The 27,735-nt window shown below is 43.3% G+C and overlaps 1 protein-coding gene across 4 annotated transcripts in view; it reads right to left on the bottom strand.

The window, feature by feature from the left end:
- WAC (WW domain containing adaptor with coiled-coil) overlaps positions 1-27,735 on the bottom strand; it is a 74,903-nt gene that overhangs the window by 39,080 nt on the left and 8,088 nt on the right. For all 4 annotated transcript variants that reach the window (XM_056519417.1, XM_056519416.1, XM_056519419.1 and 1 more), the window contains exons 4-6: positions 8,961-9,055; positions 7,171-7,286; positions 4,140-4,234 (exon numbers count right to left, since the gene is read on the bottom strand). In XM_056519417.1, coding sequence (XP_056375392.1) covers positions 4,140-4,234; positions 7,171-7,286; positions 8,961-9,055 — 306 coding nt within the window. The remainder of the gene's footprint in view (positions 1-4,139; positions 4,235-7,170; positions 7,287-8,960; positions 9,056-27,735) is intronic.

Raw genomic sequence — 27,735 nt, 5'->3', positions numbered from 1 at the left:
GGGAGTTTAAGTTTTGCAACATCTGGAGGGCCACACTTAGAGACCACTGACTTAGGGGAAAGAAAAAAAAAAAGAGATGCAAACTCAGCTTACGATTGGTTAAAAGGGTACTCCACTGGAAAACATTATTATTATTTGCTTTTTTTTTGTTTTGTTTTTATCAACTGATTTAAACAGATTTGTAAATCACATCTATTAAAAAAAAATCTTAATCCTTCCAGTACTTAGCTGCTGCATACTACAGAGGAAGTTCTTTTCTTCTTGAATTTATTTTCAGTCTGACCACAGTGCTCTCTGCTGACACCTCTGTCCATGTCAGGAACTTACTAACCAACTTACTCCAAAAGGGGAGAGTTCTGCCTTCAGAAGAGAGAAATTGAACAAGTGCTCTTCTACTACGTCTAAAGCCAATGCAACGTGACCTACAAGCCAAGGCCAAGAGGTGACAAGAGTCTTTTGCATATTCATCACACAGCCAGTTTGTGAAGCATTAATATTTTTTGGACTGTATCTCTAAAGCAGTGGTCTCAAACTGTGGCCCTCCAGATGTTGCAAAAGTTCAACTCCCAGCATGTCCGGACAGCTCGGGCATGCTAGGAGTTGAAGTTTTGCAACATCTGGAGGGCCACACTTTGAGACCACTGTTTACACAATAAATGGGAGCCTAGGCTTCCAGCTCAGCTCACAGTATACAATTGGGCACAATAGGTTTTGCCAAACTGCTAATCAACGGGGGTGCAGATTGTCATCAGATATTAATGGCCTATCTGGATACACTTTCAATAAAATAGTCCTAGAAAACAGCACTGTGAAAGTGAACCTCAAAAGGCTACACTGATGAACCGACAGGAGACACTGGCCAACATCTATTTGCCCAAGAAAACCACTGTAGAGATTTGCCTGTGTACCCCACAAGGAGTCACAACAAATTATTCCAGCAGCTTCTTTTAGCCACAGTAGCCTTACAGATCAGGAGACACTTATGGCCATTTACAATAGTCTATATATTGTGTAAGAATCAGGGATGTGGAAATCCTATCGCCCGACGCCCGGGACAAGTAGTTTTGGGCGCCGGGCAGGTGAATTTTTTATAGATTTAGCCCTGTATCGGGCTGGCAGGGACAGACAGACTAATCCCTTATTTTTCATTAATGCCGGTGTGAGGTGAAGGAGCCAATGAAAGACTATACCTCACACGGCCGCTCAGAGGGTATGGAGGGGGCAGTGGCGGCCCCCAGCTGTTTTTAGTAGCCGGGGGCCGCTGCTCAGAGCACCCCCCCCCCCCCCCGGCTCACAGGTGTGATGGGATCTCAGGAGCGAGGGCAGAGCCCGAGGTCACATGTCTGCAGGAGATGATTAAGCCACGCCCCCTCATCCCCCCTCCCGGAGGATGGAGAGCGCAGCTCTGTATAATACAAGACGACAGGGGGAGAATGAGGACGTCCACAGCTCCTCCCTCCCCCACATACAGCCTCTCCCTCCCCCTGCTCTGTCTACACAGGACCTCATTTATCACGGGGAGGTTTCAAGTATTCACAGGGGAAAATACAGAGCGGGGGGAGGACATGTGTGAGGAGACTGCACGGCACGGGCTGGGGATTTCACCTCACACCGGCTCAGGTGAGGAGGCCGAGCATGCAGGCGGCGGGAAGGGTGGTTGTATATGTATGTAATGTATGATTAGGGGGGTGTATCAGTGGCGGGTGTATGTATGATGTGTGCATATGTATGGTGAATATGTATGATGTGTGCATATGTATGGTGTATGTGTCGTGTATATATGATGTGTGTATGGTGTCTGTTTATGTGTAATGTGTGTATGTAATGTATGATGTGGGGGGGCAGCGGCAGGTGTATGTATGATGTGTGCATATGTATGGTGTGTATTTATGGTGTGAGTGTATGTGTATATATGATGTGTGTATGTGTATATATGATGTGTGTATGGTGTCTGTTTATGTGTAATGTGTGTATGTAATGTATGATGTGGGGGGGCAGCGGCAGGTGTATGTATGATGTGTGCATATGTATGGTGTGTATTTATGGTGTGAGTGTATGTGTATATATGATGTGTGTATGTGTATATATGATGTGTGTATGTGTATATATGATGTGTGTATGGTGTCTGTTTATGTGTAATGTGTGTATGTAATGTATGATGTGGGGGGGCAGCGGCAGGTGTATGTATGATGTGTGCATATGTATGGTGTATATTTATGGTGTGAGTGTATGTGTATATATGATGTGTGTATGTGTATATATGATGTGTGTATGTGTATATATGATGTGTGTATGTGTATATGTGTGATGTGTGTATGTAATGTATGATGGGGGAAGCAGCGGCGGGTGTATGTATGTGTCGTCTATGTATGATGTCTGTCTGTGTGTGATGTGTGTATGTAATGTATTATGGGGGGGCAGCAGCAGGTGTATGTATGATGTGTCTATGTATGATGTCTGTCTGTGTGTGTGTGTGATGTGTGTATGTAATGTATTATGGGGGGGGCAGCAGCAGGTGTATGTATGATGTGTCTACGTATGTAATGTATGATATAGGGGTCAGTGGCCGGTGTATGTATGATATGAGTATGCATGTATGTTTTGTTCAGAGGTGGACTGACAAGTGCTGCCACCAGTTGAACTATCTAATTTTATTTATTTTTAGTGGTTTCTGGCCACTCGCACTAAATTGCACCCCCAGAATTCCGCCCCCTTCATACTCGCCCGCCGACCAAGAGCCCCACGGATGCACACAAACACACCCGAACCAAAACTACAACTCCCAGCATGTTGCACCGTAACCTAAACTGTAAAACTATAAAGTGTAACATGCTGGGAGTTGTAGTTTTGGTTCGGGTCAGCTGCAGAGCCATAGGCTGCATCAGGGCATGCTGGGTGTTGTAGTTACTACCTGTAATTCCCTGTATTCCTTGACACAGCCTATGGCTCTGCAGCTGACCCAAACCAAAACTACAACTCCCAGCATGTTACACAATAACCTTAACTGTCCTACTATACAGTGCAACATGCTGCAACACCCACACAACCATTGGCTGTATCAGGGCATGCTGGGTGTTGTAGTTATCTACTAACTAAATGCAACATCCAGCATTTTCTGACACATAATTAGAGTAAATAAAATGCACCACATAAACTGGTGAAGCAGAAACCCCCCACCCCCAGTAACACAGCGCTGTTTAGTGTTATCCAATCAAAAGACTCCATATATAAGTCCCTATGAAGACTGAAAAGTAGTGATTAAAATATTTTAAGAAGTGCGTATATATGTGAATAAGGCTCTTTCCTAATAAAGGTTCAGATAAAAACTACAGATCATGTCACACAAGATTACCCTCATCCCTGTATATTGAGAGATTGGCATTATAGGGGTCAGATGGGGGGGGCTTGCCTCGGGTGTACAAGGAGCCAGCTACAGCCCTCCCGCCGTTGATAGCCTGACATGCTGCGATCACCATGGCCGCCTATTAAACCATTAGATCAGCGCTGTCTAAGTTGACAGCAGTGTCTGAAGGAATCTTATATCCATCCCTGGTGGTCTAGTGGGGTAAATAGTACTATTTTGGTTGAAATTATTTAATCTACCAGGACAAGTGGATTGTGTTCAGCTTTAGCCCCTTGGACAAGTAGTTTTTTTTGTTTAATTTCCACAGCCCTGAAGAATACCTGCTGAGGTGACTGCTGGACAACCACAGGGAATTTTATATTCCCCAAAGCCCTACACAGGATTAAGAATCTGTAATTTGTACAATCTGTTAATGTATATTCTTTACAACAACCCCTTCATAGGAAGACACTTCCCTTCATCAGAAATAAACACGGCTATATAAATTGCTCTACTTAATGTATCAAAGAAAAAGAAAAAAGGTGTTATTCCAAGATTAAAACTGTGATCCGTATTGGTCAGACTGCCGGGAACTAGAGCTGTACTACTCCAGCAGACGCATACCCAGTAAATAAAGCAGCAATCGAGCATGTACACTACTGTGGCATTCACTCCGGGGAGTGGCAGCAGTTAGATGATCACTGATCACTTATCCACAGAATTGGTAACAAGTGTTGATCTTGGAGTAACCCCCTTTTACTACATAGAATTCTGCTTTACAGTAATGAAAACTCACCTGTAGCTGTGGCTTGCATTGCTTCTCTTCTATAGTCTCTGTCTTTGGGGAAACTATTAATTGCCACTTTGGTAGAATCCTTTTGGCGTTGTTCTCTGCATAACAAGGAGGGAACAATTAATTGTAACGCATCAAAAGAAAACAAATTTTTTAACCACTTAAGGACCCAGGGTGTACCTGTACACCCGGAGTCCGATCCCTTTCTATAACTAGGGGTCATGGCGTGGCCCAGCGTCATAGCGGGTCGAGCCAGGCCTCTAACAACAGCCGGGACCCGTGGCTAATAGCGCGCAGCACTGATCGCAGTGCTGCACGCTATTAACCCTTTACTTTGAATTCTGCATCTAAAATGAAACTAAACTACTGCCAGTTTGCTCGGGGGCAAAATCGCGGCATCCCGAACAGCTGTAGGACACAAGGAGGGTCCCTACCTTGCCTCCTGGTGTCCGATCGCCGAATGACTGCTCAGTGCCTGAGATCAAGGTATGAGCAGTCAAGCAGCAGAATCAATGATCTATGTTATCCTATGGGATAACAAAGATCAATGTAAAAGATCAGTGTGTGCATACAAGTTCATAAAGATCATTTAACCCCTAACATATGTGGTATCGCCGTGTGCAGAAATGTCCGAATTATAAAAATATATTGTTAAACAGCACGGTAAATGGCGTGCACGCAAAAAAGAACTCTAAAGTCCAAAATAGCGTATTTTTGGTCACTTTTTATATAATGAAAACATTAATAAAAAGCTATCAATAGGTAAATCAAAAGAAAAATGATACCGCTAAAGACTTCTGATGACGGTGCAAAAAAATGAGCCCTCACACCGCCCCATATGCGGAAAAATAAAGTTATAGGGGTCAGAAGATGACAATTTTAAACGTATACATTTTCCTGCATGTAGGAGGTCTGGGGGGGGGGGCCTGAGGTCTAGGGGGGGGGGGGGGGGGGGGGGGGAACTGCGGCTAGTGCCTGCAAGGGGATATTACCTAATATTAAAGACAATCTTACAGCAGTCACCTGCACCAACTTGAATTTATAGGTAGATGCAGGTGAACCGGTTTCTACCACTGCTTACCATATGGTCATCGGTCTCGCCCATAATGCACATTTTTTGTTCTGCCCAACTGAGAAAAGAGAAATCTTGGCTCATACTACAGCAGCCGCCTCCATTGGACACAACAAGGAACCCACATATCATATGGTAAGCAGCGCCAGAAACTGGGTCACACTGGTGTCAGATTCCCTGTAAAATATAAGTACTCGTACTTGGTATCGGCGAGTACTAGAATTAAAGTATCGGTACCCGTACTCTCTTTTTAAAAAATTTTTATCGGGACATCCCTTGTCTCTGGATACATTTCTCACATGTGAACGACCCTAACTGATCAGCTTGTGGGAGGTCTACAGGTTGGATCTGCAGGAAGGGCTCTGACAGATAGATCTCAGTGTAGTTTAAAGCGAGTCCAACACCTGTCTCAACCGCACTAAACCCAATAAACAGGGTTATAGTTCTGGTGAATCTGATTAAGATGATGTATTACTCACTTGGATCCGTGGTGCGGTTACGGAGATGCACGCTGTATTAGGGTTTGTTGCATATGTGTTAATTAATCCCCCATTCACAGTCTACACACGTGAGCGTGGGGTGGGCAGGCATATCGGAGCAGAAAGGACATAAGCATGGAAGCTGAGAACACTGGCTGACACCTCTATTGTGCAAAAGGGGATTCATTAACATATTAGTCATGGGGGCTAATATAGCGTGCATCTCCTAAACTGGCCCATGGACCTGGGTTAGCAATAGGGATCGACCGATATCGTTTTTTAGGGCCGATGATCGGTGGAGGTTGGGGCCGATAGCCGATAACTTATACCGTTATTCCGGTATAAGTTATCGGCTATTTATGCCCCAGCGACACCGCTGCAGGTCATTGATTTAAAGCGGGCGCTTTAAATCAATGAACTGCAGTGGCTTTTGCGGTGCCATAAACCGCCACCGCCACCCGCTTCTCTCCCCCTGCCTGTCCGAGGCTCCTGAGTCCTATATCACCGCCACCGCTGTCGCCCCGCGCCCCCTACCGGCCCCATTGCCTCCCCCATCCCCGGTTTTACAATTACCTGTTCCCGGGGTCCACTCTACATCTGGCTCCGATGGCGTCCTCCTGAGCTGTCACTGTGCGCACTGACGGTGACGTTGCGTCACGTCACTCATCATTGCGCACAGCGTAACACAGGAGCCAGAAGTAGCATGGAACCCAGGAACAGAATTATAAAACCGGGGATGGGGGAGGCAATGGGGGGCGGTGCGGTGGGGGGGTGCGACGCGGTGCGGCGGGCGGTGCATTATCGGCAAGGTAATTACCTTGCCGATAATGCCCAAAATCGTGATTATCGGACGATAATATCAGCCAAACCGATAATCGGTCGATCCCTGGTTAGCAATACATCATTTTAATCAGGTTCACCCCACTATAACAATGTGTATTGTGTTTAGTGCAGGTGTCAGATTCCCAGTCAATGAAATTATATATATATATATATATATATATATATATATATATATATATATATATATATATATATAAATAAAGGACTGGAAAAGGGAGGATCTCCTTATTGAATATTTATCAGAAGCCATTCAGTTATTATAAAAGATAAAATCCAGAAGAGCTGCAGTACAAGTTACAGCAAGAAACCCCACTGCATTTATTTACGATTACAGGATTGTGTAAATCATTAGAATTATATCATTACCGTAAAGCCAAGAGCAAGAAGAACAGCATATTTGTGACAGACTAAGCCTAAACAACAAGGGGGGGGGGGGGGGGGGGGGATAAAATAAGATAAAGCTATAGGTATGAGAGCATCCTCTTCTGGCAGGAGCGCTCCTTCACTGCCCTGTCCAATCTACATAAGAAGCTGGTCTGGACTCCCTTTTAACCATAGAAGATAATAAAACAAAAAAAAAAAAAAAAAAACAAAAAAAAAAAAAGAAGAAGAGAAGAAAAAAGAGTTCTCACACATTTACCTCTCAAGCCACTCTTTCGGTTTCTCCCACTGAGACACTTCTGTTCGGCAATTGTAATAGTACTTTTTACCAGAGGAGCTGATATGTTCAGACCAGTCATCTGCAGGATCATATGTCTACAAAGCATAGAGAGACTTGGATGATTCAGTGCCAGCAACACAAAAGAATTTAGTTTTTGGTAAGAATGGCGAACCGTTAAATACAAAATGTTTAAAGCAATCGGGTAATCCTCCCTCCTGCGTTCAACAGGCGACGATTTTTTTGACAGGTTAAAAATGATAGCAGACCACATTATGCTGGGAGATATTGCTATGATCCGCAATTTTGGGCCGAAATAATGGTGTCCAGAGTTCCTTTTTATAAAGATTTGAATATCCTATCAGGGAAGTGGTCATAGCTTTATCCCTTATTTTGTCAATAATACAGAGCCAATCCCGCTTAGCTTTCAGCCATCTAACAAGCACACAACAGGTTTGACAGGCAGCGCTGTGTTGCACCAATAAGGTAAACACCTGAGGATTTTTGAGGTCATGTGCTCAATGTTTGCCCCCATAAACATATGCAGTGATCCCTCAAGTTACAATATTAATTGGCTCCAGGACGACCATTGTATGTTGAAATCATTGTATGTTGAAACCAGAACTCTATGGAAACCTGGTAATTGGTTCTGAAGCCACCAAAATGTCATCCAAAAATAGGAAAAAGAGGATTAAAGAAAAATAAGTAGATAACTAATATAGATAAAGCAAATCCTTACATATAAAAGTAAGAAAGATCTGCTGGGAGCTGTAATCACTGTCTATGTCAGTGTTTCCCAACCAGGATGCCTCCAGCTGTTTCAAAACTACAACTCCCAGCATGCCCGGAAAGCCGTTGGCTGTTCGGGCATGCTGGGAGTTGTAGTTTTGAAACAGCTGGAGGCACCCTGGTTGGGAACAATGGTTTATGTAGAGGACAGGAGCTTCTTCAGGGTCCTATACAGTACACACAGTGTCCCAAATGGAGCCGCCCTTATTTGGTGCCCAAAAGGAGCAGCTAACCCTGGCACAGGTAAGGAGTAGTACAGAACTTGTAGTTCCTCCCTGTACTGTAGGGGGCGCTACCAGACAGCCATTCGGTGCTTGTACTTCAGTAATAGAGGTGATTTACCAATAAAATACCAATTCTGATTGGTCAGTTCCTCCAGTTGTGACACGTTTCACAGATCTGGACTGTCTGTACCATTGTATGTTGAGTCTGGTTTCAAGTTACAATGGTCCAGAAAGGACCATTATATGTTGAAACTATTCTATGTTGAGGCCATTGTAAGTTGAGGGATCACTGTAGTGATAAAGTGTTTTTTGGGGGGGGGGGGATAGTTTAAACACCTCCAAGAATTAGCTAGGAAGAAGGCAATACAACAGGTCTGAAAAACGCACATTTAACTTTTACATTTTCTTTTAAACTCCTAAGGCAAAAGTATATAAGGAATTACTAAAGTGTTTAATCCCAAAAAATAAAATAAACGAAAAAAAATATTGCTGCCATCTTTCAAAAACAGCATCACTCCTGCTCGTGGGTTGTTTCAGGTCCTGCGGCTTAGCTTCAATTAAGTGAATGGGGCTGAGCTGAAATGGTCTATACGGCTGGTGTAAAAGGTACAGGGCAGTTTTTTGGGGAAGTCAGTAGCCATGTTTTTATCATTCTTAAATCCGGCACAACCAATTTTATGTAAAACTAATTTTCCACACCTTAAACAACTAAAATAAAAAGAGTAAGCCAAGAAGCCGCGCTACTGCAATCTTACTTACAGAATCACTCGTCTTGCTTGGAGTAGAAGAATGTGAATTTGAGCTATGAAGAGCACTGTGGTTATGTGAGTTTTCTTGTGGAGAAAAACTGGTCCCTAGAAAAAAAGTAAAAAAATAAATAAAATTAGCAAACATTATTATTAGCCAAAGTTATAAGCCAAATCTGACTGTTGCAACACAATGGATACAACATATAGTGAACAACTAGCTAGATTTTAAGATTAAAGGGGTACTCTGGCCCTAAGAAGGATAGGGAATAAGAGGTCTGATCGCAGGATTCCCACCACTGGGGACCCCCTCCCATAGATTTGCAGTGAGGGGGCGGGGTGTGATGGCACAAGGGGGTGGAGTCGTGACGTCATGATACTCTGTCCCCGTGAGGCTTCAGACACGGAGCCTCCAGCGCTGCGTGCAGCTGAGACAGGTGGGCGCTACATGAGAGATTGCGGGGGTCCCCAGCAGTGGGACCCCCGTGATCAGACTTCTTATCCTCTATCCTTTGGATAGGAGGAGATGTCTTACCCATTTAAGGCCTGGTGGAGGGGAGGCAAAAAATATCACTGGCCTTGAGTTATCAGTTACAGAATGAGACTGTAGATGTGTCATGTCACATTCCTACAAAAGGACTAACAATATGGAGGGCACAGTAGTGTAAGGTTTCCTACAAGTCTTCCAAAGTAGTACTAGTCCAGGAACAAAAGCTTGCTCTGTAGTGGAGGTAGCTCACCTGCAAGGGGGTTCACTAGAGATATTTTTTCGGACTATGCCTGTTTCCCCACTTACTGGTGACACCTTAAAAAAAGAAAGCGGCTCGAGCATTGACCCGCCTCAGTGGCTAAGCAGCCATTTCCTTATGTCTAAACATGGACTAGGAACTGATGATCAGCAGGACTGGGCACTGGACAATCCACTGAGGGAATGGGACGGCGGAATCAAATTGAAGTCATTGGACAGTAAATTTTGGCAGTATTCCACATGAACATAGCCTTAAAGGAGAAGTCACATAAAAAATAAAAGTAATCCCCTATCCGCAGGATAGGATTTTAGATCGCAATAATCTCTTGTACGGAGCCCGGGCTGTCCCCTAGAGTGGCACATCATGCCCTCCACATGGGGCTTCATACAGGAGAGCGCTCGGACCCCCCACAATCTAAAACTTATCCCCTATGCTGTGCATAGGGGACAAGTTTTTTTTATGACATCTCTTTTCAAATGCAGAAAAATGTAGCCCCTATCCAAAGAATAGAGCATAAGTTCAAGATCGTAGGGGGGTGGACTGCTGGGACCCCCACTATCTCCTACACAGGACCCCGCCTCTCCCCAGGAACAGAGCGCATCAACCCTCGCACAAAGCAGTGGGCAACATGCCCCCTCCTAGTTATCCTTTAGTGGTTAGCTAGAACAGAAAAAGCAGAGCTCATATAGCACCACATGTGTAAGTATTACAACTTTGCTTCATTCACTTTGAAGGGGTTCTCCGGTGCTTACACATCTTATCCCCTATCCAAAGGATACGGGATAAGATGCCTGATCGCGGGAGTCCCGCAGCTGAGGCCACCCGTGATCATGCACGTGACACCCTGTTTGTAATCAGTCCCCGGAGCGTGTTCGCTCCGGGTCTGATTATGGTCGACCGCAGGGCCGGCGGCGTGTGACGTCACGCCCCGCCCCTCAATGTAAACCTACGGGAGGGGGCGTGACAGCTGTCACGCCCCCTCCCGTAGGCTTGCATTGAGGGGCGGAGCGTGACGTCACACGGGGGCGGAGACGTGACGTCACAGGCCGTCGGCCCTGCGGTCGACCGTAATCAGACCCGGAGTGAACACGCTCCAGGGACCGATTACAAACGGGGTGCCACGTGCATGATCACGGGCGTCCCCAGCTGCGGGACTCCCGCGATCAGGCATCTTATCCCGTATCCTTTGGATAGGGGATACGATGTCTAAGCACCAGAGTACACCTTTAATGTGACTGAGCTGCAATACCACACACCACCTGAGGACAGGAGTGGTGCTATTTTGTTGTAAAGAAATTAGCTCTGTTTTTCTAATCGTGGATAACCTTTAGTCATGTTTTTAAGGGGTTATCAGCTAAATTAGAATCTCCTTCAAATAGGAAGATGACTCTATAGTCCTGACGCCATCCTGGTGGTCTTTCCAAGCAAACACGTTCTTCTCTTCCTCCAAGTCAGTAGGTGTGAAACCATGGACAAAACGTTCATTTACAAGACCTGTCAATATTGTCACAGCAGATAAAATAGAAACACATGATGAAGTGATCGCACTCACCACTCTGTAGCAGCAATATTTATTCAGTCATGTTCCATTGGAGCGTTTGCTGGACGAAGCGTGCTCGCTACGCGAAACAGATCTGTCCCTTGGAGGCGCCCCTGCACGACTATACCCGCTGTACATGACGGAATAAATATTGCTGCTACAGAGTGGTGAGTGCGATCACGTCATTTCTTCATGTGTTGCTGTACACGGACCTGTATTTTTCCTGATCTGCACCACTAGCTGAGCAACTCTGCTGATCTAGTTGACACTGCTTAATAGTATCCCATGCTAGTGGATTATCCGGATATTGACGTGCCAGACTACACCCTTTTGCACAGATTGCAGATAAAATAGAAATTACCCAACAAGTCTATGAAAAGACCGAAAATCCAAAAGCGGCACAAACTGTTCTTAAAAACATAGCGGGCAGAGTACATGTAAATGGATGCTCACTTAACTGCGCTTGTGATTGCTGAGTAATGACTCTGCGGTGGCCTCCTGGCTGCTTGTGTGCACATCTCTCCTGCCTTCACTTTCTAAAGAAATAGACGCCCCAACTCTGCACAGACCACAACCCCCACCCGCTTCCAACCAGTGATAAAATACATTACAGCAGATTTGTGTGTGGAACAGGGTGGACAAATTACTGAAATATTCACCTATTGTACACAGAAATACACAACTAACCACACCATAAACCGAAAAGGACTTATTAATGTGTTCACAGAGACAACAGCACTGGAACAGTATTTAAAGAGGCTCTCCAGGTTTTGTGTTTGCCTATATATAATTGCTAACTCACCCCAGTATCCCTGCAGTGTCATCTGTTTCACTGCAGCTCAGCTGCATTCATACATTTTATTACTGCAGCTGGGTCATGTGATCTCCAGTCTAACAACCTAGAAAATGATACGATCTAATAAGCAGACAGGATATCCGTGTGGCCGACTTCCTATGAACTACAGAATGACATCACTTTCTATCAGATCCATAATCTGTGAGCTGCCCTTCTCTTTTGTTCATCCATGCACAGTATGCTGCTAAGTGTACGCTCACACTTGAGTGATTTTTTGCTGCAGATCTGCCTCTGCGGATTTTGCTTTCCATTGACTTTAATATCCAAATCTGCTACAGCAAATCTGCAGCAGAAAATATGAATGTGTGAACGCACCCTTAATGTAGATAGTCTGCCTTCTCTAAGAGACCAGGAGAGCAGTGATACGGTAGGTGAGTCCTAGTTGCAGTGCTATAACACTCCACGATTTACACTGTAAGACAGCGTTTCCCAACCAGGGTGCCTCCAGTTGTTACAAAACAGCTGGAGGCACCCTGGTTGGGAAACACTGCTGTAAGAGCTGACAATGACAAAAGCTGCATCACATAAAACTATGGAGTTAGAAGTTCAAAGTCACAGATCTATCCCCTATTACTCAGAGTAGGTGCTGTCACAAGCTCATCTGTTTCTGTGCTAAGCTGGAGGTGTCTCGGGAAATGTAAGCAGCGTAAGAAATGTCAGGGGAAAAAGGAATAAAGATGGCAGACAACCCATACATGGCATCAACAGACCCCATCTGCACTATAAAGAAAGAAATTCCTTTAAAGAAGCACTTGGGTTTTTTCTTTTTAATAAAAAACAAAAAAAACAAAAAAATGGATGGGACAAGGGTCTGATCATGAGGGATTCATTCATACATTCATGCCACCCTAAACTGAGGCAGGGCACCACTACAGTCAGGGATTGGCTGGACAGCCAATCACAGCCAGGACTTGTACCTCTCACTATGCGGGGGCAAGGCTCGGTTCTATTATAGCCTTTATGTCCAGAGCCACCAGTAAATAAAAACTGTCATTTAAAAAGGGAAAAATATAGAAAATATTCATAAATCCTGCTTAAGGGACTATTCACACGTACAGGATCCTGAGCAGATTTGATAAGCAGGATTTGTATCTACAGATTAGAAGCTGTTCTGCAGCAGAAAATCCTGTGCATGAAATCTGCGCAGGATCCTGTACGTGTGAACGCACCCTTATGGAATAACCTTTCATTATGTACAATCTGTTTGCCTACTGTGGTATATCCATTAGGTTGCTGCAGAAACACTGCTTCCAAATGTGAAAGGAGAGGTTTGTGCAGCAGGTGCAGGGATTCAGTGCACACATTTCCTGCAACATTTCTGCCTTGTGCGACTACACCTTATGTTCCTCCATGATGAGAGCTGTCAGCAGCTTTAATGTCAGGGTGAGAATCATTTCTAAAGGCTCTGAGAGGCTGTAAAGCTGGAAAAACTCAATGTCATCTGAGAAAGGAAGCATGAAATGCTATTAGGCTGCCTTCACACTATTAAGTAGAGATCGACCGATATCGATTTTTTAGGGCCGATACCGATAATCTGTGGCCTTTCAGGCCGATAGCTTATACCGATATACCGGTATAAGTTATCGGCTATTTCTTACAGTCCCCCCCCGGCCCCGAAGAAGCAGCTGTAGATCGTTGATTTAAAGCGGGCACTTTAAATCAATGAACTTCAGCGGCTTTTGCGGGGCCAGAGACCGCCGCCCGCTTCTCTCCTCCTGCCTGTCCTGAGTGCAAACCCCCCCCCCCCCCCCCCCCTATCCTCTGGCCAGAGACCGCTGCCGCTCGCTTCTCTCCCCTGCTGGTCCTTAGTCCAACCACCACCGCTGCCCCGCTGGCATTATCGGATTATCGGCAAGGTAATTGCAGATACAGATAACGTCCAAAATCATCAATATCGGCCAAACCGATAATCGGTCGATCCCTACTATAAAGTTCCTCCATTTTAACCCCTTAAGGACCAAGGACGTACAGGTACGTCCTTGGTCCTGCTCTCCTGATATAACGTGGGGTTACACAGTAACCCCGCGTCATATCACAGCGGGCCCGGCGTCATAGTGAAGCCGGGACCCGCCTCTAATAGTGCGCATCGCCGATGGCTAAAAGCGAAAGTGAAAGTTGCCGGCTAGCTCAGTCGGGCTGTTCGGGATAGCCGCGGCTAATCGCGGCATCCCGAACAGCTGACAGGACAGCGGGAGGGCCCCTACCTGCCTCCTCGCTGTCCGATCGCCGAATGACTGCTCAGTGCCTGAGATCCAGGCCTGAGCAGTCATGCGGCAGAATCGTCGATCACTGGTTTCCTATGAGAAACCAGTGATCAATGTGAAAGATCAGTGTGTGCAGTGTTATAGGTCCCTATGGGATAACAATGATCAGTGTGTGCAGTGTTATAGGTCCCTATAGGATAACAATGATCAGTGTGTGCAGTGTTATAGGTCCCTATGGGAGTATAACATTGCAAAAAAAAAGTGGAAAAAAAAGTGAATAAAGATCATTTAACTCCTCCCCTATTAAAAGTTTGAATCACCCCCCTTTTCCAAAAACATTAAAAAAAAACAGTGTAGATAAAAATAAAAATATATGGTATCACCGCGTTCGGAAATGTCCGAATTATAAAAATATATCATTAATTAAACCGCTCGGTCAATGGTGTGCGCGCCCAAAAATTCCAGAGTCCAAAATAGTGCATTTTTGGTTACTTTTTATATCATTTAAAAATGAATAAAAAGCGATCAATAAGTCCTATCAATGCAAAAATGGTACCGCTAAAAACTTCAGATCACGGCGCAAAAAATGAGCCCTCATACCGCCCCATGCACGGAAAAATAAAAAAGTTATAGGGGTCAGAAGAAGACAATTTTAAACGTATTAATTTTCCTGCATGTAGTTATGATTTTTTCCAGAAGTGCGACAAAATCAAACCTATATAAGTAGGGTATCAATTTAATCGTATGGACCTACAGAATAAAGATAAGGTGTCATTTTTACCGAAAAATGTACTACGTAGAAACGGAAGCCCCCAAAAGTTACAAAACAGCGTTTTTTTTTTTCAATTTTGTCGCACAATTATTTTTTTTTCCGTTTCACCGTAGATTTTTGGGCAAAATGACTGACGTGATTACAAAGTAGAATTGGTGGCGCAAAAAATAAGCCATCATATGGATTTTTAGGTGCAAAATTGAAAGAGTTATAATTTTTTAAAGGCAAGGAGCAAAAAACGAAAATGCAAAAAACCCCGGTCCTTAAGGGGTTTAAGACCCGTTATGAAAACCCTTACTACCGCCGTTACAAAATCCTATTAAAGTCTATGGGATTTTTACATTATTCGTTTTAACCTGTCATAGCCCGTTAAGAATAACGGACTTTATTTTCTGACGGGAGAAAAATAGTGCATGTAACGTTTTTTTCTCCCGTCACAAATAACGTCCGTAATTCAACATGGGCCATGACGGGTTAAAACGGATAATGTAAAAATCCCATAAGACTTTAATGGAATTTTGTAATGGGTTTTCATAACGGGAAATTATAACGGGTCTTTAAAATGGAGGAACTTTATAGTGTGAAAGCAGACCAAGACAACTCCAGGAAGCAACAAGCAGAAAGACTGAGAACAATTTGTTAAAAGGGGTACTCCCGTGGAACTCTTTTAAATCAACTTGTGCCAGAAAGTTAAACAGATTTGTAAATTACTTCTATTAAAAAATCTTAATCCTTCCAATACATTTTAGGGGCTGTATACTACAGAGGAAATGCTTTTCTTTTTGGATTTCTCTGATGTCACGACCACAGTGCTCTCTGCTGACCTCTGCTGTCCATAGCAGGATATGTTTGCTATGGGGATTTTCTCCTGCTCTGGAAAGTTCCAAAAATGGACTGCAGAGGTCAGTAGAGAGCACTGTGGTCGTGATATCAGAGAAATCCAAAAAGAAAAGCATTTCCTCTGTAGTATACAGCCCATAAAATGTATTGGAAGGATTAAGATTTTTTAATAGAAGTAATTTACAAATCTGTTTAACTTTCTGGCACCTGTTGATTAACCCCTTAAGGACTCAGCCCATTTTGGCCTTAAGGACTCAGACAATTACATTTTTACGTTTTCATTTTTTCCTCCTCGCCTTCTAAAAATCATAACTTTTATATTTTCATCCACAGACTAGTATGAGGGCTTGTTTTTTGCGCGACCAGTTGTCCTTTGTAATGACATAACTCATTATATCATAAAATGTATGGCGCAACCAAAAAACTATTTTTGTGGGGAAATTAAAACGAAAAACGCAATTTTGCTAATTTTGGAAGGTTTCGTTTTCACGCCGTACAATTTATGGTAAAAATGACATGTGTTCTTTATTCTCTGGGTCAATACGATTAAAATGATACCCATTATTACGTACTTTTATATTATTGTTGCGCTTAAAAAAAAATCACAAACTTTTTAACCAAATTAGTACATTTATAATCCCTTTATTTTGATGACCTATAACTTATTTTTCCGTATAAGCGGCGGTATGGGGGCTCATTTTTTGCGCCATGATCTGTACTTTTTTTTGATACCACAGTTGCATATAAAAAACTTTTAATACATTTTTTATAATTTTTTTTTATATAAAATGTATTAAAAAAAGTAGGAATTTTGGACTTTTTTTTTTTTCGTTCACGCCGTTAACCGTACGGGATCATTAACATTTTATTTTAATAGTTCGGACATTTACGCACGCGGCGATACCAAATATGTCTATAAAAAATTTTTTACGCTTTTTGGGGGTAAAATAGGAAAAAACGGACGTTTTACTTTTTTATTGGGGGAGGATTTTTCACTTTTTTTTACTTTTACTTTTACATTTTTTTACATTTTTTTTTTTTACACTTGAATAGTCCCCATAGGGGACTATTCATAGCAATACCATGATTGCTAATACTGATCTGTTCTATGTATAGGACATAGAACAGATCAGTATTATCGGTCATCTTCTGCTCTGGTCTGCTCGATCACAGACCAGAGCAGGAGACGCAGGGAGCCGCACGGAGGAAGGTGAGGGGACCTCCGTGCGGCGTTATGAATGATTGGATCCCCGCAGCAGAGCTGCAGGCTATCCGATCATTCATTCAAATCGCGCACTGCCGCAGATGCCGGGATCTGTATTGATCCCGGCATCTGAGGGGTTAATGGCGGACGCCCGCGAGATCGCGCGCGTCGGCCATTGCCGGCGGGTCCCTGGCTGCGATCAGCAGCCGGGATCAGCCGCGCATGACACGGGCATCGCTCAGATGCCCGCGGTTATGCTTAGGACGTAAGTGTACATTTACGTCCTGCGTCCTTAAGGGGTTAAAAAAAAAAGTTTTCCACGGGTGTACCCCTTTAAGCCCCAAGTCCTTTATGGAAGCCCCAGATTTAAGCCCAGAGAATTCTGATACGCTGGTGAAAGCAGATTCTGAGGGGAGACACTATGGCGGACATTTAATTTTCAATTCGTGTTCAGAGGAACACACCTAATTAAAAAAAACCAATTTTTTCACAAACATGTAATCTTGGTACATCGTTCTCTTTACACTCATGGCAGATGTGTACCTGTGGATGAGACAGGCAGCTTATAAACCAAGATGTCCTATTGTTTTATTTCCCCAAACATGTGCCATCTGGGGAAAGGACCATACAAATTACATTGCCAGGTTCTGTCTCATATGTATGCCCAGCTGCATTGCCCAGACAAAATTTAAGATTGTACAGATCATCTATTCCAGTGCTTCCCAACCAGGGTGCCTCCAGCTGTTGCAAAACTACAACTCCCAGCATGCCCGGACAGCCAACGGCTGTCCGGGCATGCTGGGAGTTGTAGTTTTGCAACAGCTGGAGGTACCCTGGTTGGGAAGCAGTGATCTATTCTGTCACCTCACAAGCTCAAGCTGCTGCCCAAACTGACTCATGGATATTGGGAAACAAAAATTCATTTATCTTACTCTGAAATAATGTACAAAGGCAACAGAACAGCCACAGCAAAAGTAGATCTCCCAGCAGATCTCAAGCCCTGTTCACACAGGTATCGCTGGCTCTACCTTACAGTATCCATGATAAATATGATGCATACCAAATGCCATACTATACTTTATAAGAGGGAACACAAAGCATTTAGACAACACACAGGCGGCTCATACAAAGATAATGACAGATTATTTTAACCAACAACAAGGCATTCTACTAGTACAGTGTTTCCCAACCAGTGTGTTTTCAGCTGTAGCAAAACTACAACTCCCAGCATGCCTAGAGCTGTAATATATCTGTAAATATTCCAGTAAAAATTTTCAGTAAAAAATTTAAAACAATGTAGAGTGGAGTAGATTTACAAAGTGCTGGTCTCACCATTTAAACGAAGGAGAATAAAATCAATTTACTAGGGGGGGGGGGGGGGACATCATCTGTAATGGAGAGGGAGAGGAGGGAGAGCATTATCCGTCAAGGGGAGGAGGGAGAGCATTATCCGTCAAGGGGAGGAGGGAGAGCATTATCCGTCAAGGGGAGGAGGGAGAGCATTATCCGTCAAGGGGAGGAGGGAGAGCATTATCCGTCAAGGGGAGGAGGGAGAGCATTATCCGTCATGGGGAGGAGGGAGAGCATTATCCGTCATGGGGAGGAGGGAGAACATTATCCGTCATGGGGAGGAGGGAGAGCATTATCCGTCATGGGGAGGAGGGAGAACATGGTCATGGGGAGGAGGGAGAACATGGTCATGGGGAGGAGGGAGAACATGGTCATGGGGAAGAGGGAGCTTAAATCAAACACGTGTGTAGGGCAAACATATGCTGACCGCACACCAAGTAAATCAATGAAAGTGAGTAAAAAAATGTAATCATAACTCACGATTTCTTTGGAAAATCCTACCAGATTTATTTCCTTTTTATCATATTGCACTTCAAATAGTCTTGAAAAGACTTAATAGCAGCATTTTTAGCAACAGAATTAACATAAACGGTAGTTTCACAAAATTAAAATACTTCTGCTGTATTTTCTGTTATTTGAGATAAGTCGGAAAACGACATTATAACAACTTCAAATTGAATGGATAACAACAGTCCAAATAACAACAAACACAATTGAGTTCTAAATATTAGTAGCTTAACCGTAACATAGCCACTACACCATAGAGCTCCATGTTGACTCTCCAGGCAACTTAAATCAAACACGTGTGTAGGGCAAACATATAAATGGGGAGGAGGGAGAACATTATCCGTGATGGGGAGGAGGGAGAACATTATCCGTGATGGGGAGGAGGGAGAACATTATCCGTGATGGGGAGGAGGGAGAACATTATCCGTGATGGGGAGGAGGGAGAACATTATCTGTGATGGGGAGGAGGGAGAACATTATCTGTGATGGGGAGGAGGGAGAACATTATCTGTGATGGGGAGGAGGGAGAACATTATCTGTGATGGGGAGGAGGGAGAACATTATCTGTGATGGGGAGGAGGGAGAACATTATCTGTGATGGGGAGGAGGGAGAACATTATCTGTGATGGGGAGGAGGGAGAACATTATCTGTGATGGGGAGGAGGGAGAACATTATCTGTGATGGGGAGGAGGGAGAACATTATCTGTGATGGGGAGGAGGGAGAACATTATCTGTGATGGGGAGGAGGGAGAACATTATCTGTGATGGGGAGGAGGGAGAACATTATCTGTCTGAGGATAAGAACATTATCTGGGAAAGGGAAAGACATTAAAAGGGGTACTCCGGTGGAAAACAAAATAAAAAAATCAACTGGTGCCAGAAAGTTAAACAGATTTGTAAATTACTTCTATTTCCTTCCAGTACTTAGCTGTTGTATGCGCCATAGGAAGTTCTTTTCTTTTTAAATTTCTTTCAGACTGACCACAGTGCTCTCTTCTGACACCTCTGTTCATGTCAGGAACTGTCCAGAGCAGAATAGGTTTGCTCTGGGGATTTGCTTCTGCTCTGGACAGTTCTTGACATGGACAGATGTGTCAGCAGAGAGCACTGGAGTCAGACAAAAGAAATTCAAAAAGAAAAGAACTTCCTGTGGAGAATACAGCAGCTGATAAGTACTGGATTAAGATTTTAAAAAGTAGTAATTTACAAATTAACTTTCTGGCATCAGTTGATTTAAAAAAAAAAAAAATTCCACCGGAGTACCCCTTTAATAGAAATCAGGTAGATAAATGTCAATGAAGGCCAATCCGAGAGGACAGAAATAAACTACTGTAATACCAACAACCAAACTAAACCTTTGCCCTGCAGCCCCCCTAGAGAGAAGCGCATGCTGCTCTTTACAAATTACAATCTCAGTATTTGAATTGTATTCCAGGATTTGCTTGTCTTCAGGTGAGTCTGGAGAACTTAGAGATGGAAAGGCCTGGAAAAACATGAGACATCTGAAAATCTTTAAGCATGCCTGGACAGCCAAAGGCAACAGCTGGAGGCACATAGGTTGGGACACACAGTAGTAGAGGTACAATAAACCTAAAATGTCATCAGACACCAGCTTTTGGAAGCCTTTTTTATAATGAATCGGGATACTTAATGGCAGCTGCTTCACTCTTCCTCTACACAAGATCTGATAAACCTCCCCAAGTGTAAGAAAAACATTAGTAGGGGTCTGTTCACATTAGGTTTTTTCATCCTGCTAAAAGTGTAACTGTCATGATTTCTAAACCCCTTGAACACCAGGATGATAAAGTTGAATACAATTGCAATGCAGCAATACCTTTGGCTGCTTTATCTTGTGGTGTCAGCAATAGTCAGGCATGGACAGGGGTTTGCAACGCCCTGCAGCCACCATGCCTATCCTCAGTAGTTTAACGCTGGGACTGCTGTGTGACTGACACACCGGACCTCCACACATGGCCCCTTATTGCGTGCTTGCAGCAGAGCTGGGTGGTATGACCAAAAATGTATATCACGGTATTTTTCGAAATCATGGCGGTTTCATGGTATTTGTGGTCGGGGGGGCGTTGGCTTCCTCAGCATAGTGTCAGGTGGTGGGGGGTCCTCACCATGGTACCTGGGGGTCTCTGTCAGGCCGCCCGGTAACTCTCCTCCATGTCTTTCCTGCGCCCGCCCGGAAGTCACATGCCCGCTGAGAGTTGTAGTCCCCTCCCAGTTCCTCACAGTCAGTTCAGTGCGGCTCAGACTACACTTCCCAGAGAGACTGTGTGGCCGGACATTTCTCTACGCCATCACGCATTGGAGTTAGTTGCTATGGAAACGGTATTGCGGTACGTGAAAAATTCATATCGTAAGACAAAAACACACCAGTATTCCGTATGAACCGGTATACCGCCCAGCTCTAGTGCTCCGTGATTTCTCTCAGCAAGCGCTCGCTCCCAATGCCTCAGTTAGGAGGGGGAAACGGGCAGTTTTTTTATCCCCAAAGTTTATTAAAAAGTGCCGGAGATGCACTGGGTACTTCTGCAATCACTAAAGGAAAACAGAAAGGGACGCATGCGCTGAGGACCTGTTTGTCCATCACAGTGGTCCCAGCCCTGGGGTACAGGGGCAAGGCTTGGTGACCACAGGGCATCACAAACCCCTGGCCATGTCCATGCCACTGTTGCTGACCGACAAGAAAGTGTTTTTAGGTTCATCAAGACTGCTAAAAAGCAGCCAAATTGTATGTTTGCATTGTAATTGCATTCAACGTTATAACGCTTTATTAGTTTAGAGGTTTAAAAATTCATGACAGTTGCGCTTTAATTTTCCCTTTCAAAATGAGAGGAAAAAAACCCCTTCAAAACAGGATACTGCAGGGTGCCTATTCTGTTGTCAGCGACTTCTATTTGACAAAAAACAGGCTCCAGCTTCATTCTTGTGTCCTGTTGCATCCTGTTTCAATAATAAATTTGACTAACATACAAAAAATAAAAAAGGAAATTTTAACAGAATGTAACAAAATGAAAACATGATATTGGCATATCCTATTCAGATATAGCGGAACGAATTAAACCCACTCGATTGTGTAGGAAACATCCATGGAATACCACACTATGATCCAGTGTTTACCAACCAGTGTGCCTCCAACTGTTGTAAAACTACAACTACCAGCATGCCCGGACAGCCTTTGGCTGTCCGGGCATGCTGGGTGTTGTAGTTTTGCAACAGCTGGAGGCACACTGGTTGGAAAACCATGCTATGATCATTACTTTCTGTGCAAAGAAGAGTAGCAACCAGAAGATCTTGTCTTAGAAACCCTGTTATTCTCACACATCAGAATTTCCTAGTGGAATCAGCTGGAAAAATTAAACAAAAAAAAAAAACGGCTGGGGAAAGGGGCGTGGTCACTGAAAAGGGGCGTGTTCCTAATATTTTCACACAAAAAACGCAACATATTTACATTAAGGTTCCCACAGAAAATAGGGTGGATATCAGCTGGGGAAAACCCGACAGATCAGAACATGTGTAAAAAAGCAAAATGTAGGGAAAGTGGAAAATGTAGGGAAACCTTAGTAAATACCGTGGAAAAAAAAAATTGTAGGGAATTAAAACCCACAAAGAAATCTACACAACACTCTTAATAAATCAGGGCCATTATCCCTGATTTATTAAGAGTGTAGTGTTATTTTTTTCCCACCCCAGCTATTTTTTCTCACACGTATTTATCAATGTCTCGCACATGTCGGGAAAATTTGGTCGCACGATATAAAATTCTGTCGCACGGAGAAAAAAATAAAAGCATAAAGCAAATAAATAGAGCAAAGTGACTGCACCAGGACAAAACTTTACATTCATGGTCGTTAATGGGTTAAACAAAAAGTCAAAAAAAAGGTAGGAATTTAAAGTCAAGATTTAAAAAAAAAAAAAAATAAAGAAATTCCCCCAAAAAAATTCTAATTTAAAATGTAATATAAAAAGCTACTAAGGGGACAATAACAGGATTTAAAAAAAAAAACACACTTAACAGATTCCCCACGCCTCAATGCAGTCAGGTTTTCAAGTTCAGTCATTCACAATTTTTCTGGTGGGTTTTTAAATACAACTGTCGGGTTTTCAATAAAATTCCGAGAACCCGACCCTGATTATGCAAACCCGCCCCTTTAGTCGGGTAAAAAAAATAAAAAAATAATACTCAGAGTAATTGGAAAACAGTCGGGTTTTTACCAGTAAAATGTGTGGCACAAATTGTGTTGCATAACCCGATAAAGAGTGGGGATCACGTTAGTAAATCAGGGCTATTGTGTTGAATGGGAATTCCGCTGTCCCATTCACACAGCAGAACCTTTGCAGCGAAAATTCTGAATAAAACATTGAACAAATCTTTAAGTTTTGCAAAAATTCCGCTCAAATTCTGCAAAACTGCAAAAATTCGGCATTACTGAATCACAGAATTTCCCCTGTGGGAACATAAGTGGAGATTTATCAAAACCTGTCCAGAGGAAAAGTTGCTGAGTTGCCCATAGCAACCAATCAGATCACTTTCACTTTTGAAAAGGCCTCTGAAAAATGAAAGCAGCGATCTGATTGGTTGCTATGGACAACTCAGCAACTTTTCCTCTGGGCAGGTTTTGATGAATCTCCCCCATAATGCCTATCATGCATACCTGTGCGGTGAAGATTTATAGGAGCGTTATCAAAACCTGTGTAGAGAAAGTGTGGTGCAGTTGCCATAGCAGCTGCTTTTTGGGGGTAAAATGGGAAAAACAAACAATATTCATTTTTATTGGGGGGGGGGGGGGGGGGTGGGAGGGGATTTTTACCTTTTTTTTTTACATTTTTCAAAAAAAAAAAATGTTTATAAATACACTTTTTATTCCCCATAGGGGACTATCTATATCAATCATTTGATTGCTAATACTGTTCAGTGCTATGCATTAAACTTAGCACTGATCAGTATTATTGGTGATCTTATGCTCTGGTCTGCTCGATCTCAGACCAGAGCAGGAGAGGGCGGAAGACGGACGGAGGCAGGTGAGGGGACCTCCGTCTTCCATTACAGATGATCGGATCACTGCGGCAGCACTGTTTGCGCTCCGATGCTCGCGGTCATACACAGGATGTAAATGTACATCCTGGTGCGCCAAGTACCGCCAAACCAGGACGTACATTTACGTCCGTGGTCGTTAAGGGGTTTAAAAAAAATGTAATATATAGAAGTAACCTGATTGATTACTATGGACAACTGCACCACTCTTCCTCCACACAGGTTTTGATAAATCTCCCTCAAAGTGATCATGGTGAAACATCTCACCCTCCTACCAGAAAGGCCGAACTCAAAGACAAGAGCAACCGGAGTGAAGGAATGTTCTAACCTCTGTCTGGCATCTTAAACATAGATGAGATTTAGAAGACTCAATTCTTTTCTACCTCATAGGGGTAAAATATCTTCTATAAATAAGCCTGGACTGAATCAGGAATTCTCAAGCACCGAAGACCTGAATATTTCTCCTCCCATCATCAGGGTCTATATACTCTGCCCATTTGGAGAAATGGCTTAGTGCCAACGCACAGGAGTATAGGATACAGGAAGAGGTTTGGGTCAGAGGTCTCTTGTAGTTCCCTGATGTGGGAGAATCAAGTCTTTAGATTTATTTTAGCATTTATCTACCAAAGCCTGCCGGTGCTCACCCCATCAGGAAAAAGCATGATCCTGCTATTGTAGTTTAGGAGGGAGGCTAAGTTTCCACTTTTTTTTGTGTGCGTAAAAATTTAGAAAGGGGCCATTTAAATGTTAAAATAATATATTTGTTATAATTCATTTTGTTAAACTTTTTATTAGTAATGTATTTTAATAATGTGTGGAATAAAGTGTGTGCGTTTAATTTTTTTTCTTTTTTTTTCAGGTAGTACTACTACTCCCAGCATGGAACAGACTGTTCCATGATGGGAGTAGTAGTTCCTGTACTAACAGACATATCGCCCCGGGTGTCACTCCTGGCACCCGCTGTGATCATCCATAATATAGCAGAGATGCGGAGCGGCTCTATACAGCGCTCACATCTCTGCTCTGTACTCCGGCCAGTGATGTGAATAGAACTTCACATCACTCATTCATATTTCCCCGCTGAAGCTGCCACCATCCAGCCACCCGGGTGGGTCTATTAGTGCCGGAACTACTACTCCCATCACGAAACAGTTAAAAAAAAAATAAAAAATAGTTACACAAAATTTTTTTTTTTTTTTTTTTTTTTTATTATTGTCAGCTACATTTTTAGTGCCCTGCCGCCCACATAATTGATCCCTGTTTAAAAATTTATGCTAATTTTGTTATAAAAAAAGAAAAATGTTATTACATTTTTTTCCATCACTACTGCATCTTTTTATCTTTTTTTCTGGTACTCAACTAATTTTGAAAAATCATCAAAGGGGCCAAAAATGCAATTTCCACTCAAAAGGCAAAAAACGCCAAAAAAAAAAAAGCCAAACACAGGAAAAATGCTGTGGCGTTTTTTCAGGCGTTTTTTCATCCTGAATCTTTTTGGGCCAGAAAAAAAACTAAGTCGAAACTTAGCCTTACAGAGCAGCAATCTAGTCTAATAGCAGCTATATTTGTCAAAGAAAAAAAAAAAAAAGTCAAGCACAAAACATTCTGACAAGTCACTGCTCTTCAAAAACAAAGGCAGCCAACAAATCCAAGAAAAATAAGGTGCAGTAACATTCCCTACACAGCTCGCATCAAATTAATAATAAACGTTAATAATATGAACAATTATAATAATGAAAGCACTATACATCAGAGGTGCTCCGTGCACATTTTTATCAGGTTTTGTTACCCCATGGACCAGTGAAGTGGCCGCGTATTGGATGGGACCGTAACAATAAACAGACCCACCTCGCTCGAGTCTTAGACCAATGAAAGTTAGTTCAAAATATAACTAATTATGTGAAATAAACCTATTTTAAATGTACAAGGATTTCTGAAAATGTCTTGTGAGAAATACCTAATGCCCCATGTGCCTGCTGTGTTTTGATAACAGGCTTTGTTAGGAACCACTAAGGTGGTCACACATGCTCCGTTCATCTTCCATCTCCTTAAGGTGAAGGCAATTTGGGGAATTATCAAAACCTGCAAAGAAAAAGCTGGCTAGTTGCCCATAGCAACCAAGCGTATTGCTTCTTTAATTTTCTTTAAAAGGCCTTTAAAAAAAAAAATGAAAAGTGATCCGATTGGCTGCTATAGGCAAAAGGTCAACTTCATATCAGCACAGGTCCTGATAAATACCCCCCATATTTACCCTAGAACAGTGGTTCTCAACCTTTTTCGCGACTGTACCCCCCAAAAGGGTGAAAGTAGGTCCGTGGGTACCCCCTGCACGTAAGTTTGCATGAAGGGTACCTGCGGACAAAGTAAGCCATAAAAGTACTTCATTTCATAATGGCGTGTGCTTACCTTTCTAATATGATGCTAATGCGATACTTAATCCCCTTGTGCCATTATTCCCCCCCCCCCCCTCCTTCTGATCCCCTTTTGCCATAATCTGATAATGGTAAAAGGGAATCAGAGGGAGGGGAGAATGACGTCACAAGGGGACTAAGAAGAGCCACTGTAGCTCACGTAAACGATACAATACAGTGAGCTGCCGCGGTGACCAATCCCAGCTCTGCGCTGACAAGTACTGGCCAATGCATGGCTGGTATTTGTAGGCGAATTGCTGTACCCCTACATAACCCTTGGCGTACCCCTGGTTGAGAACCACTGTCCTACAGGACCCTACAGAGATATAAGTTACTTACAAACAGCGCGACATACAACAGGGGAACACATCTCAAAACAAATACTCCTTCCCTATGTGGTCACCTTGTTTCAAATAAGATCTTGCTACGCAAAGCTTTCAGTCAGCCAAATGCAAATTTGCACATATTTACACAACAGCAGTTGTTAATTGGAGCCAAGTATACTGGAGGAACGCCACACCCCCTCAATGCAAGGCTATGGGAGGGGGTGTGACGTAAGTCACACCCCCTCCCATAGACTTGCATTGAGGGGGGCGTGGCCAGGACTGCACAAGTTCGCTCTCTGCACCGGATGTCTGGGGTGCCGCAGCAGAGATAGCAGGACCCCCGCAATCAGAGTACCAAAATTGGCCTAGTCCTTAAGGGGTTAAAAAGACCTCAGAAAATATAGACAGGTTTTAATATGTTTTGAGCTCCCCCACTGTCCCACAAACTGATGTAAGCACAGATAGTACTGCCTCTTTATCTATCCCTGTAAGTGATGCAAGCACAAAAGTCGCAAACCCCTCAAAAACACAGCTTATCTACACCAGCCCAGATCTGGTTTACAGAACTGGCTTTGGACAAGATCTTAAAAAATTTGCACATTTTTGTTCAATGGGATAAAAAGTTGCAGGGGTGAATTCTGAACATCCATGCGCTGAAATTTATCAACCTTCGTGGGCCATTACGATAAAGTGAAAGAAAAGCTTCACAACACTTTCAAAAGACACAAAACGATAAATGTCCCTCCAGAAAGGCCGAGATTACACTGCCAAAAACGTGCGGAATGTCCGCCCGAAAAAACACAGACATGTCACACATTTGAAAAATCCGGCAGGCGCTAGGACCACTTGGAAATATGCTGTCTCATAGACGGCAATGCATTTCCAAGCGGAATCTGCAGAAAGAATAGAATAGTCTAATCTTTTTCTGGACACCAGAATCAGGATTTCCGCAACGAAAACATCTGCTGTGGAAATCCCGCTGCC

The sequence above is a fragment of the Hyla sarda genome, chromosome 5 (assembly GCF_029499605.1).
Source record: "Hyla sarda isolate aHylSar1 chromosome 5, aHylSar1.hap1, whole genome shotgun sequence".
NCBI lineage: Eukaryota > Metazoa > Chordata > Amphibia > Anura > Hylidae > Hyla > Hyla sarda.
The sequence above is the reverse complement of the archived record's forward strand: the minus strand, read 5'-3'. Positions and strand labels throughout refer to the sequence as shown.